Source organism: Lontra canadensis, unplaced genomic scaffold (assembly GCF_010015895.1).
Source record: "Lontra canadensis isolate GAN:19392208 unplaced genomic scaffold, GSC_riverotter_1.0 scaffold12, whole genome shotgun sequence".
Lineage (NCBI taxonomy): Eukaryota > Metazoa > Chordata > Mammalia > Carnivora > Mustelidae > Lontra > Lontra canadensis.
The window spans coordinates 9,669,057-9,683,709 of NW_022631006.1; the positions used below are offsets into that span (position 1 = coordinate 9,669,057).

At 44.1% G+C, this 14,653-nt stretch overlaps 1 protein-coding gene across 3 annotated transcripts in view; it reads left to right on the forward strand.

The window, feature by feature from the left end:
* The window catches only part of GNB5 (G protein subunit beta 5), a 43,657-nt gene that overhangs the window by 12,973 nt on the left and 16,031 nt on the right, over positions 1 to 14,653 (forward strand). For all 3 annotated transcript variants that reach the window (XM_032856459.1, XM_032856461.1, XM_032856460.1), the window contains 4 exons: positions 616 to 752; positions 3,894 to 3,935; positions 6,069 to 6,145; positions 11,009 to 11,141. In XM_032856459.1, the coding sequence (XP_032712350.1) occupies positions 616 to 752; positions 3,894 to 3,935; positions 6,069 to 6,145; positions 11,009 to 11,141 (389 nt within the window). The remainder of the gene's footprint in view (positions 1 to 615; positions 753 to 3,893; positions 3,936 to 6,068; positions 6,146 to 11,008; positions 11,142 to 14,653) is intronic.

A 14,653-nucleotide genomic window follows, 5' to 3' on the forward strand; every position in this document is an offset into this window, starting at 1 on the left:
ACGTGACCAGACCCCCAACACATCCCAGGCCTGTGCTAGGTACAGGGGCTTCAGCCAGGAGTCACAGTGCCTGCCACACAGCAGCGTGGGTGCACGTTTCGCCACCTAATGGGACAGTTCTTGTAAAGTCACTTTCCCTTGTGATTGGAAAGGTGGGTAAAAGAACCGAAAGCCCCAGCTTCTTTCCCAGTTGGCTGTCTGAACTTGTTGTAGCCAAAGAACCCTGTGAGCCTCCGTCTCCTCACCTGTTAAATGGGGACAATGGTCTCACTCTGCTGCTTGCCCTGCCCACCTTGCAGAGCTGTGGCCCTTCAGCAGGAGAATTCTGTGTGGTGGAAGGCACATCATCTCTCTAGATGAGGTCATCTTGCTGATCCCTCAGCACACAAAGATAGACGTGCTCTGAAAGATGTGGGGTATTAAACACAAAGAGAATGACCGTGTTGTTTCTACCCTCTCCTGAGCTTGAAAGAGTGTTATGAAGGCATAACAGGAAAACAAAACCAAACCAGGAGACTCAAACTGTGGCCTCAAAGACCCACGTCCCCCCTTTGCCAGCGTAGGGCTCAGAATCCAGTCGTTGGCGACGGAACTGATTGTAGCCTGTCCTTCTAGTGCACCAGGTGGCTGAGCGGGTGGAAGCTCTGGGGCAGTTTGTCATGAAGACCAGGAGGACCCTCAAAGGCCATGGGAACAAGGTTCTCTGCATGGACTGGTGCAAAGATAAGAGGAGGATCGTGAGCTCTTCCCAGGTAGGTGGCATCTGCTCTGTGAGGGCGCGCAAGGGTCTGACTTGATCACTGAAGAAGCAAGAGAACTTTCCTTTTCAAAAAACCCTGCCTGCTCTTAATCCCTCTGCTTATTCTCCGCGGGATGCGCGTAAGCATAGTGCAGCATTCTCTTGCAGACTGTAGAATGTCACTGGTTTGGGTGGATTCAGAGTTATGGTAATAACTGAAACGTGAACTGTATCTGAGAAGCCATTCAGAATTCTTTTTTCCTGAGCGTACTTCAGGGCTACATTTGGGAATGAAATCCGTTTTTTAGATAGTGGGGCATTTCCCCCCCAAATTGAGGACGTAAGTGCTCGTGGCTTCTTTTAGTTTAAGAGCTCCTAAACACTTTTTATGCCTTAAAGAATAAATTTAAGATACATATTTTGTAAAGTATAATTTGTCATTCGTTTTATGTAGTTGACATTGCCTCTTCCGTATCTTAAGTACTAGTTTTATCTATTGCTGCATCACAAATTGCCTCCAAATTCAGCAACTTAAAACAATAAATATTATTTCACACGGTTTCTGAGAGCCAGATAAGGGTGGCTTATCTGGGTGGGGTTTTGTTTTGTTTTGTTTTGTTTTGTTTTTATGTTATGTTAGTCACCAGTATGTACCTCATTAGTTTTTGATGTAGTGTCCCATGGCTGGTTCTGGTTCAGAGTCCCTCATGGGGTTACAGTCAAGATGTTGGTCAGAGCTGAGGTCACGGCACAGCTCGACTAGGGCAGAAACTCATTTCCAAAATGGCTCATCGACTGGAGGCCCTCGTTCTTCACCATGTAGACCTTTCCACAGGGCTGCTCACGAGATGGTAGCCAGCCTTCCCCAGAGCAAGAGGGGGAGAAGGAGGCTGAAGCCAGGCTGTCAAACGTGACATTCCTTCACTCCTGCTGTTTTCCAACCCTGACATGAGGGAGGGGCCTCTACAAAAGTGTGACTGTCAGGAGTGTGGTGATCACTGCTTGGTCCTTTTTATGTCTATTTTGATGTAATATGCATTGAATTATAAAATTATAAACCGAAGTCCTCTATTTTTATGGCCAGTTTGGACTCCCCTCCCACCATTCCTACTTTCAGCCCAGATTTTCCAAAGGACAATTTTGGGCTTTTTAATAGCCCTTTTAAATATAAAAACTGTATGTGATCTAAATAATCCACACCCTCCAACATCTGTGTCAGGTTGTGTTTGGTAAGGACAGGTGTTCTTAATCTCCTGTATTACCTGTAGATCTAATGTGTCATGTTGTACTTGCTTTCTTTTAAGTTCATAAAACATTTATCTCTTACGTTTGTTACCATGTTAAAGAGGCCCTGAAAAAGAGAACAAAGAAACCGTTTTACTCCCACCGCCCTGTCCCAACCATTATTACTATTTCAGAGCATTTCTTTCCAGACATTTTTTTTTTAACCAAGTGGTTATCAAGATACACATGTTGCTACCTAGACTTTTTGACATTTTTTTGTCCTTCAAAGTACAATAGATATTGGATTTTTCTGTCACTCACATGCTGTTCTTATTAGAGAGGGAGGAGGGACATTGCTGACACGCTCCATCCATCCCGCTCTGCTGCAGAGAAGACGAGAAGTGGGGCGGGTGTGGGAGGAGGCTGGAAACAGCAGGAACATTCTGGAGCAGACGGAGTGACTCAGAGCAGTCCTTCTTTCTCGCAGGCAGGAGATTAATTAACCTGACTGCGTGGGGTAGGGCTTGGGGTGAGGGTGGTCTCTCCAGGTTCACAGGCCCCTGGTGTATAAATCTGGGCTTCTGGAGAGGCCCACATTTGGTTTCATAGCTGATTTTAGCCTCTTGGGTGCCTTCTACTCTCCAGAGCACACAGTGGGTGGGCAGTGGGGCCGGCAGGCAGACAGTCAGAAGGAAGGCCGCCAGAAGGAAGGCCAGCTCTGACAACACACCGACAGCCAGGCTCCAGGTGAGGGGGGAGTCCCGGGGTACAGGTCTGGAGCTCCTTCCCTCCTATCTGCCCTGTTACCTAATCTACCTCAAATGTGTTTGGGCATTCAGTCAGAGAAATTAGACTGGAAGAGCCAATGTGCTTAGGAGTTTTGAAAGGCCCCAGATGGCCCACTTTGACTTTTTTCCTGGGCTTTTTAGCCACATGCAGCAAGAATATGGAAGTCTTCCAGTGGATCGTGCAAAGAAAGCAACCATGTCACTTTGGATAATCAGACCTTGCTTGTGTCCCTGAGTGGCATCTCTCCCCCCACCCCTTACCTCATTGTTCAGATATAGCTCCAAACGGCTTCAGTGATGACAAAAACCAAGTCTGCCGTGGAGGTGGCCGACTCGGCCATCTTCTTCCTCTGTCAGGCAGAGTCTGGGGGCCCAGAGGACCCGCACACCACATGCCAAGCAGGCGGCTGCCCCGTAGGGACCAGGGCTTGTGTGGGTTTGTATGACACACACACAACTTTGTGGTGATCCCCGACAGCCCCAGTGTGACTGCAGCAGCTGTCACGGTAAAAGTAGCCTCACCAGCCCTGAGCCCACCCTTGGCAGCGAGTGCTCTGCGGAGGGGCCCCACAGTGACAGACAGGAGTTGCACATTGTTCTCAGCACAGATGTGAAACGTCCGGGTGGGGAAGTGACACTGATGTCAAGCCTGCGCAGCCCAGATTGGAATGCGTGCTGGTGGGGCTCTGACCCAGAGAGCGGGGAGCATGGGGCACAGGAGCCAGGACGGCTGGTGGGGGTGGGGAGGGAGGAAGTAAGAGACGACTAGTTACCTGGCAAGTACCTCGAGGTAATTTCAGGTCTGTCTCACCCCTGTCTAGCTTCTTGTCAGGACGTGTGGGCGATGACAAGATACCAACAATCAGTGCTTGGTTTCTAAATGGTCTAGAAGTCTATGAGCAATGCTTTGTGTTCCACAAGCAGTATCCCATTGAGAACTGAGCCTGTAATCGGGCTGGACAGTTCAGCCCCCCATTCCCTCCCTGTTGTTCAGAGATTGGCTAGAGGTTCTGATACCCGGGTACTCACTCTGGCGGTCTCCTGCACGCTGCCCAGCCAGACACAGCTCTTCCGAGCATTCTCAGCAGCTCCCTGTCAGGACTGGCTGACAACTCCTAAGCTGTTGACTCTTTTCCCTCCAGGATGGGAAGGTGATCGTGTGGGATTCCTTCACTACTAACAAGGTAAGAGGTTGTCCCTGGCGCTTTGAGCAGCACCTCAGAGCCCCAGTCCTGTCCTCTTCCCTGCCAGATACCCCCAGGCATAGTCATCCGGCTCCTCGGCTGCCTGTCTGGGGTTGAAAACCCCAGGAAAGCCCATCTTGTGTTGGGACACCTCAGTAACCCACAGCCGTGTCCGTCTCCATCCGGAGTTGAAACCCCTCCCCCAGGCAGGAGCACACAGAGCCCCCAGAGAGGGCACTAACACGCCGGAAAGGGCCTGGCCTGGAAAACTCAGCACATTCACATAGGCATATATTATTTTTCTCCTGAGGGGTGGTAGGAGGTTCCTGAACCCCCAGCTTTCTCTGCCCTCTGTGTCTTTTTTTTTTTTTTTAACAATTTTATTCATTTATTTGACAGAGACACAGCAAGAGTGGGAACACAAGCAGGGGGAGTGAGAGAGGGAGAAGCAGGCTCCCCGCTGAGCAGGGAGCCCAATGCGGGGCTCGATCCCAGGACCCTGAGATCATGACCTGAGCCAAAGGCAGATGCTTAACCACTGAGCCTCCCAGGCACCCCTGTCCTCTGTGTCTTTGACCGGACTCTGTAGCACCGTGGACATGAGCAGATGGCGGAGGTGGGAGGAAGCTAAAGCTGCAGGGAGTTGAACTGACTCTCCAGTGATAGCCTGCAAGTCGGGTCTGGGTGTGCTCAGCTCCAAATATGACCTACATTTAGACTCTTAACTAAAGAGAAAGGCGAAAATCTCTGTGGAGATGTGCTCACAAGCCTGCCTTGTGTTGCCTTTTACCGTAACAACTACTATGTATTCCATACTGGTTCCGTTATTTATACAGGGAAGGTCTTCTCTTTCACCATATAAGACAAAGAGACCTCTGTGTGCCTCAAACCCAGCAGCATCCATATTCTGCATGATTGAACATGTTTAGTAAGTATTGTAGTAGACAGGTGCACACAGGCTGATCAAGGGGGGCCCAGAACCATCTTCTGGAGCAGAGTCCCTCATGGTCAGGCCCCTGGGAAATAGTAAAGATGGCAGCTTAGCAGTTTGCAGGGGGTTTCCTTTCCAGCACCTCCCTCCATGGAGGCCTCTCCTTCTGCCAGCGCGCCTTAGCATCTTCAAGAGTGTGTAGGGGTTTGTTGCTTCTGTTTAAAAGCCCTAGGATATCATAGAGCACACACTGCCTGATTTCTGGGGAGCCATGGTGTTGCCACTGTGGCCCCTGACAGGGAACATAGCTGTTACTTGAAGGGGTTCTGTGGCACCTTGTGCTCAGAGTGGCCGTTTGCTGCCGTGGGTTATTCTAGGCATCCGAAAGGCTGTAATTGTGAGTGACAGAATTTCTGTGAGCAGCATCAGGGCCCGTGTTTCCCCCACAAAAACACAGAGAATCATAACAGGAAAGAAGACCAGCACTGAAAGGTACTGAAATCATCTAGTCCTATCCTCTCTCTTCACCGATGGGGAGAGACTGAGGGTGGACAGGTGGCCATCCTGCTTGGGGCCACACATCTTGCTGGTGTTGGAACCAGGAACCGGGGCCCATGTCTCTCAGGGAAAGAAGCCCACAGATGCAGAAGGTTTCCAATTGTGGCTTTGTTTCCTGTCAGCATGCAGGAGAATGTGGGTGACCCGACCACCAGCCAGGAGCAGGAACTGCTACCTCTAGTTCTCATCACTCCCACCTTATAGGGTCTCTCAAGATCACCCTGCCCTCGCCCGCTTTCATTCTGACCTTCCCAGGAAGGTGTCAGGACCCACAGGGGACAGAGGCCCTTGGATACTCACAGGGCAACAAACACAGCATACATGTAGGATCATTTAAGAGTAGATTTTGAGAATAGGAAGAATCTGAGTAAATAAGGTAAAGCGTATAACTGAAGTGAAATTCCGACAGACCTTTCACAGAAAATGAGCCCCAATATTCATTCACAAGAACAAGAGGAGTATCCCATTAAGAAAGAAATAGGGGCACCTGGGTGGCTCAGTTGGTTGAGCATCCGACTTGGTTTCTGCTCAGGTCATGGTCTCCTGAGTCGTGAGATTGAGCCCCATGCTGGGCTCCACATGTTAACACATTTGTGTAGGAGCGCTGCTCGTTCCCTCTATGAGGCTCACGTTCTGTGTTTCAGGAGCACGCAGTCACCATGCCCTGCACGTGGGTGATGGCCTGTGCGTACGCCCCGTCGGGATGCGCCATTGCATGTGGGTAAGTAGGGGTCAAGCAGCTTTTCAGATCTCCTGTCTGCCATGAAACACTGTTTGATGGGCAAAAACAAGCAAACAAACCCGAACTTACTGTTTTTGCTGATTGGTTAGGCAGTGTGTTTAATTCCTCCCTGAACTCCCTTAAAAAAGAAACCATGAAACTCTCTTTCATACTTACTTTCATTAAAGACTGACAGTAGCTCAAGTTTCAGACCTGCCTCCTCTGTTCTCAAACGCTATCAGCTGGGACCATAAATTGGTACGAACATTTTGGAAAACATGTTGGTAATGTGTATTGGAAGCCTTGAAAAATTTATAACCTTTGATCTAGTGATTCCACACATCTTAACAACTTGCTTGAAAGGAGTGATCCAAAATATAGAAGAGCCACATGAGCAGTAATATTTACTGTAGCATTATCTAATAAAGCAAAGAAAGGGGGTTTTAGGGAGGAATAATGTGTCCATTAAAGGAAATTATTAAGTGAATTGTGGGACATGAGTTGAAGGTATTATTTTATACAATCATTAAAAAGAGACTTCTTAATTACGGTAACTAATCATTCAGGTTGCTAGGAAGATGTTTTTTTTTTTCCCCCTATTCTCCTGGTGCTCATTTTAACAGAATTGGCAGTAAAAGCTGTAACCAACATAATTCCCTGTCCCTGTATTAAACAATTCTGGAACCATCCAAAATACCTCTACCATAGGATCCCAGCCATGTTTAGAAAAGAGGCATGAAGTCTGTGATGAACTATACCAAAAAATCCAATAGTAGTTCCTTGTAGAAGATGGGACTATGGGGCTTTCTCTTTTTTATAATTTTCCAATTTTGAAAATAAGCATATGTTTTTTTTATAATCAGGAGAAAGGAGTTTCAGTTCAAAAATGAAAACCCTTGGCCTCTAAGCAAAAAGTTTGGAGCCTTCTCCAGCCAGAGTCACACCAATGGTCATCCTCAACATCCCTCCCTTTGAGGGGCCATTTGGGACATCTTTTTTTTTTTTTTTTAAGATTTCATTTATTTATTTGACAGAGAGAGATCACAAGTAGGCAGAGAAGCAGGCAGAGAGGGAGGGAGAAGCAGGCTCCCTGCCGAGCAGAGAGCCCGATGCAGGACTCGATCCCAGGACCCTAAGATCATGACCTGAGCCTAAGGCAGAGGCTTAACCCACTGAGCCACCCAAGTGCCCCTGGCACATCTTTTCATTCACTTTCCACTTGCCAAGACCCCGTGTGCCTTTGGAACCCATGTTCACACACATGTATTTCATATTTTCTAATTTTTTTAAAATAATGCAAAAGTAGGTTGTATTTCCATTTTGTAACTGAATGGTAATGTTTATATAAGATCCATTCCCATTTACTTCTTGCCAGGATATGAGGTAAGCACAGTAAGAGACAGACATACACACACGTGATATATATAAGTATATATGTATTTGTGTATATGCTGTGTGTAAATACATTTTTTGTGTGTGTGTACATACACACACACACAGTAAGATAAGTGCAAAGGAGTTCGGCCAGCTGTATAGTTAGAAGGCACCATCCCCCCTCCCCCCAAAAAAGAAAGCACCATCCCCACAAAACTTGTCATTTCGGCTCTCAGCCACAAACTTGGGAGTCCCCACAATCACCCTCAGGTTTGATAATTTGCTAGAACAACCGCAGAACTGTCTACCTAGGCTGACAGTTTTCTCACAGTGCAGGGATACAAATTAGAACCAACCAAAGGAAGAGGTACCCAGGACAGAGTCCAGGCTGGGTCTAAACCTGGAGTTTCAGTCATCCCCTCCCTATGGCATCATGGATGGCATTAGCTCCTCCTGGCCACCGCGCATGACAAAACAGAGGATTAGCAACCAGGGACACTCGCCCGAGTCTTTGGGGTCCAGAGTTTTTCCTGGGACTCAATCACGTACAGCCCATGTAGCTGACCCTCAGTCTCCAGTGTGTCCTAGAGGCTAATACCTTTAGTTTCTGGGCCTGTGGGGAGGTCAGAACTCACAGTGTGTGCCCTAAAGCCCCCATCATAAATCACACTGTTAGACGGTCTTTGAGCCAAGTCTGCTCTCCCATCAGGGGGGCCATTCTAGAGGCTCAAATATGACCTCCCAGCAGCTGAGGGCAAAAGCTGACCTCTCTTTAGGGAAGATCAATTCTTACTCATTAGGAATAATAAATACTCTCTCTCTATTTTTTTTAATTCTGGGTAATATGTTTCTAACTGGGCATTAATGTTAGATGCATAGAGCTAAAGAAGTTACATCATTTCTCAATACTTGATACTGAGATATCAACTAGCTGGGTCTGTATTTCAAAAAGAATATATTGGGTAGATCCTTCTGCAATATGCAATGGATATAATAACATAGTGAATAGTGTCTTTATTTTTGTTTGTTTGTTTTTATTTTTTTAGAGAAAATGAGCGAGTGGGGGGAGGGGCAGAGGGAGAGAATCTCAAACAGACTCCCTGCTGTGTGCAGAGCCTGATGCAGGCAGGGCTTCATCTCCTGACCCTGAGATTGTGACATGATGCAAAATCAAGAGCCCGCTGCTTAACCAACTGAGCCATCGGTCGGCCCGTGAACAGTGTGTTTAGCAGTAGTTTGGAGAATGGTTCTGTCAGCTATTTCTTGTTTGAACCCAGTGGGAAGATTTCCATGAGGGCAGGGGCCAAGCAGGGAAGAGAGTAATTTTACAAGGCCCAGGAAGACAGGTTTGTGGTGACAGCCTCCTCAGACAGCCTCCTCAGAGAGGAGGAACGGCTCGTGCCTTCCTCTCTGTCGTATCTGTTTCCTGGCCCTGGTGTGTGGTAGACGGTCAGTGACTGACTGCACTGGCTGCCTTGCACCTTGTTAGGAAAAAGAAGCAAAGGGAGTTCAAGGTATAAATATTGGTGTAATATTAACAAATATTTAAAATATGGGGTCCAGTGGATGAGGAAAGAGCATCAAAAACTAAACTGAGGGACGCCTGGGTGGCTCAGTTGGTTAAGCAGCTGCCTTCGGCTCAGGTCATGATCCCAGCATCCTGGGATTGAGTCCCACATTGGGCTCCTTGCTCAGCAGGGAGCCTGCTTCTCCCTCTGCCTCTGCCTGCCACTCTGCCTGTGCTCATTCTTGCTCGCTCTCTCTCTCTCTCTGACAAATAAATAAAAATAAAATCTTAAAAAAAAAAAAAAAACTAAACTGAGCAGGGGCACCTGGGTGGCTCAGTCACTTGAGCATCCGGCTCTTGGTTTTGGCTGGGGTCACAATCTCGGGGTTGTAGGATCAGGTCCTGCCTCGGGCTGAGTCTGCTTGAGAGATTGTCTCTCTCCCTTTCCCTCCCACTTCTGCCCCTCCCCTACTTGTGTTCTCTCTCTTACTCTCAAATAAAATCTTTTTAAAAAAAACTGAGCATATTGGTGCAATGCCACAGCCTAACTGGAAATTGTTCTCACCCACAAGCTTATGAATTACTTATAAGAGGCATCCCAAGTCCACATCTGCCCCCTTGAGCAGTTGGAAAGGCTAAGGTTTCCCCTAGCATCCCCAGGGCATCCGAAGAGAGTGAACCCCTCCCCCCAAATGTCATTGTCCACTAAAAGGAAGCAGGGCTCCTTGGAGTAAGGCTGATTGTAGTTCTGGGGCAGGAAAAGGATAAAGTGAGCCTAGGATATTTTCTTGTTCCAGAAAGCAAGGAAACGTCCAGGGACCAGTGGGGTCATACCCAACAGAAACAGGAGCTGCTTGAAGGGGCCCTCCACTGTCCAAATGTGGGACAATGTGAGCCTCATTTGGGATAGTGACAGTAATGGCTCATAACATAGTTGAAGAGAAAAAAGAACCTACAGGTATATACAGTGAGAGGAGGGGGAATTTTTATTTACCGAAAAACATTAGCTAATAAATGCAGAAGGAATGATCGAATCGGAAGGTCACCATTTTGTTCTCCTAAAATAACATTTGATTCAAACAAGATAATCATGCTAACGTCATTGTGTGAAAGGTTGTTGGGAAGCAGGATCTTCACATGGTCTTGAAGTGGCAAACCCTAGTTACTAATTACAAGCAAGTCACATTTGCCGTGCTGTGATGTAGTGCTCCCCATTTTGACCAAGTGATCCAAGTCGGCATCACCAGTCTCTAGACAGTAGGCATCGCAAACCTGCTTAAGTGAAGCAGGAGAAAGAGAAAGGAGTACACAGTATCACCTGTATACTAGTAGTATGGAAAATGTTATACTTGAACATGACCATTGTGAAACAATGTGACGAGTCCAGGATATGTGACATTCTACAAGACTCTTGGCCTAAGATCTCTTGTTTGAACAACAAAAACAGAGGTGGAAGGTCTTTTCTAAATGAAAAGATCTCAAAAAGCTATAAAAACCGAATGCCATGTGTGAAACTTGATGGGGCGCTGGATCCTGGGGACAACTGGGGAAGATTGAATACAGATGGTTGATTATACTGTTATGGAATCTGTGTTCGTTTTCTCAGATGTGATAGTGATCTAGTGTCTACCTAGGAGAATGTTCTTTTCTTTTTTTTTTTAAGAAGATGTACATTTACAAATTGAAGTCTTTAGGTGTAACATGTCATGTCTACCTCTACCTTCAAATGGGTTCAGAGTTTGCTCCCAAAAATATGACAAAATGCAAAGTTAGTGAATGTAGGTGAAGGGATCTGGGTGCTCACTGTACCATTTTTCTTTCAATTTTACGGTACATTTGAAAATCTTCCAGGTTGGGGGGAAAGTTTACAACACACGTTGTTGCCAAAGGAAAACATTTTGAAAAGTTTGCCTGAAGGAGAATGTGTACTCGTATCCTGTTGCCTTATATTAGCATTTGACACTTCTTTCTTTCCATGCTAGTGGTTTGGATAATAAGTGTTCTGTGTATCCACTGACGTTTGACAAAAATGAAAACATGGCTGCCAAAAAGAAGTCCGTCGCTATGCACACCAACTACCTGTCAGCCTGCAGCTTCACCAACTCAGACATGCAGGTCAGTAAATGGCTGTGTGGTGGCTCTCAGCCTGTCGGGGAGCAAGGGAAGTGATAGAGGACCAAGGAGGGGTGGCAAGGAGAGGAAGGAAGCTTTGCAGTGTCCCTCTATCATCATCATCATCATCATCATCATCATCTTATTCAAGTATAGTGAACATACAGTGTTATATTAGTTTCACATGCACAATATGAGTAAACAGTTCTATGCACTTCTCACTGCTCGTCGTGATAAATGTGCTCTTTATCTATAATCCCCTTTACTATTTCACCCATCCCTCCCCTCTGGCAACCATCAATGTATTCTCTGTATTAACAGTCTGTTTTTTGATTTGTCTCTTTTTTTTTTCTTTGTTCTGTTTCTTAAATTCCTCATGTGAGTGAAATCATGTTATTTGGCTTTCTTTGACTTACCTCACTTATTAGCTTTATAATCTGTAGCTCCATCCATGTTTTTGCAAATGGCAAGATCTCGTTCTTTTTTATGGCTGAATAATATTCCATTGTGTGTGTGTATCTATCTATCTGTATCTATATCTGTATCTGTATGCCACATCTTCTTTATCTGTTCATCTATGGATGGACACTTGGGTTGCTTCCATAATTTGGCTATGATAAATAATGTTGCAATAAACATTGGGGTACACACATCTTTCTTAATTAGCATTTTTATTTCCTTTGGGTAAAATACCCACTAGTAAAATTACTAGATCATAGGGTAGTTCTGTTTTTAACTTTTGAGGAACCAAAATTTGCATTCCCCCCAACAGTACAAGAGGATTATTTTTCTCCACATCCTGGCCAACACTTATTATTTCTTGTGTTTTTGATACTAGCCATTCTGACAGTTATGAGGTGATATCTCACTGTAATTTTCCTTTGCATTTCCCTGATAATGAGTAATGTTGAGCATCTTTTCATGTTTCTTTTGGCCACCTCTATGTTTTCTTTGGAAAAATGTCTATTCAAGTCCTCTGCCATTTTTAATTTAGATTATTTGCCTCTTTTGGTGTTGAGTTGTATAAGTTCTTTCTGTATTGGGGATATTAACCCCTTATTAGATATGTCATATGCAAATATCTTTTCCCATTCAGTAGGTTATCTTTCTGTTTTGTTGATGGTTTCCTTCACTGTGCAAAAGTCTTTTATTTTGGTGTAATCCCAATAGTTTGATTTTGTTTTTGTTTCCCTTAGCAGAAGAGACATATTTAGAACAATGTTTATACGGCAATGTCAAAGAAATGATTGCCTATGTTTTCTTCTAGGAATTTTATGGCTTCAGTTCTCATGTTAAGTCTCTAATCCATTTTGAGTTTACTTTTTGTGTGTGGTCTAAGAAAGTGGCCCAGTTTCATTCTTTTGCATGTAGCTGTCCAGTTTTCCCAGCACCATTTGTTGAAGACACTGTCTTCTTTCCATTAGATATTTCTTGATTCCTTTCCTGGTCGATTAATCCATAAGAGCATGGATTTATTTTTGAGCTCTCTACTCTGTTCCATTGATCTATGTGTCTGTTTTTGCACTAGTACCATAATGCTTTGATTACCACAGCTTTGTAGTATATCTTGAAAGCTGGGATTGTACTACCTTCAGTTTTGTTCTTCTTTCTCAAGATTGCTTTGGCTATTTGGAGTCTTTTGTGGTTCCATACAAGTGTTAGGATTGTTTGTTCTAGTTCTGTGAAAAATGTTGTTGGTGTTTTAATAGGGAGTATTAAATAATGCTTTGGGTAGTATGGACATTTTAAGAATATTGGTTCTGGAACATGGAATATCTTCCCATTTGTTTGTGTTGTCTTCAGTTTCTTTCATTGATATTTTATAGTTTTCAGAGTACAGGTCTTTCAACCTCCTTGTTTAAGTTTATTCCTAAGTATTTTCTTCTTTTTGGTGCAATTGTAAATGGGATTATTTCCTTAATTTCTCATTCTGCTGCTTCATTATTAGTGTATAGAAATGCAACTTATTTCTGTGTATTAATTTTTATCCTGCAGCATCACTGAATTCGTTTATCAGTTCTAGTAGTTTCTTTGCTGGAATCCTTAGGGTTTTCTATATACTCTCAAATCATCTGTAAATAGTGTCACTTTAACTTCTTCCTTACCAATTTGGATGCCTTTTCTTTCTTTTTCTTGTCTGCTTGCTGTGGCTAAGACTCCCAGTACTATGTTGAGTAAAAGTGGTGAGAATGGACATCCTTGTCTTCTTCCTGATCATAGAGAAAAAGCTCTTAGTTTGTCCCCATTGACTATGATGTTAGCTGTGTGTTTTCACTTATGGCCTTTATTATTTATTATGTCGAGGTATGTTCTCTCTAAATCTACTTCATTGAGAGTTTTTATCATGAATAGATGTTGAATCTTGTCAAATGCTTTTTCTGCATCTACTGAGATGATTATAAAGTTTTTAATCCTTTTTCTCGTTAATGTGATGTATTATGTTGGTTTGTGAATATTGAACCACCCTGTATCTCTGGAATAAATATCTATTTGATCATGGTGAATGATTTTTTTAATGTATTGTTAAATTCAGTTTGTATTTTGTTGAGGATTTTTGTATCTATGCTCATCAGAGACATTGGCTAGTAGTGCTCTTCTTTTGTAGTGTCTTTGGTTTTGGTATCAGGGTAATGCTGGTTTTGTAAAATGAATTTGGGAGCTTTCCTTTCTCTTCTATTTTGGAACAATTTGATTCAATAGGTATTAACTCTACTTTAAGTGTTTGGTAGAATTGACCTGTGAAGCCCTCTAGTCCTGGACTTTTGTTTTTCAGGAGTTTTTTTTTTTTAATTACTGACTCAAGGGGCACCTGGGTGGCTCAGTGGGTTAAGCCTCTGCCTTTGGCTCAGGTCATGATCTCAGGGTCCTGGGATCGAGCCCTGCATCAGGCCCTCTGCTCAGCGGGGAGCCTGCTCCCCCCGCCCCACCCCCGCCTGCCTCTCTGCCTATTTGTGATCTCTCTCTGTCAAATAAATAAATAAAATCTTAAAAAAAAAAAAAGTAAAATTACTGATTCAATTTCATTGCTAGTAACCCATCTGTTCAAATTTTCTATCTCGATTCTGTTTTGGGAGGTTATGTGTTTCTACAAATTTGTCTATTTCTTCTAGATTATCCAATTTGGATATGGCATATAATTTTTATCATAATATCCTCTTACAATCCTTTGTGTTTCTCTAGTGTCAGCTTTTATTTTTTTCTCCTTCATTTCTGATATTATTTGAGTTCTTTCTTTTCTTTTTTGATGAGTCTGCCTAAAGGTTTATCAATTTTGTTGATCTTTTCAGAGAACCAGCTTCTAGTTTCATCAATGTGTTCTATTGTTTGTTTTTGTTGTTGTTGTTGTTGTTGTTTTTAGTCTCTATGTCATTTATTTCTTCTCTAATCTTCATTATTTCCTTCTACTGGCTTTGGCCTTTGTTCTTTTTCTAGCTCCTTTAAGTATAAGGTTGGGTTGTTTATTCAAGATATTTCTTGCTTCTTGAGGTACACCTATTTTGCTATAACGACCTCTT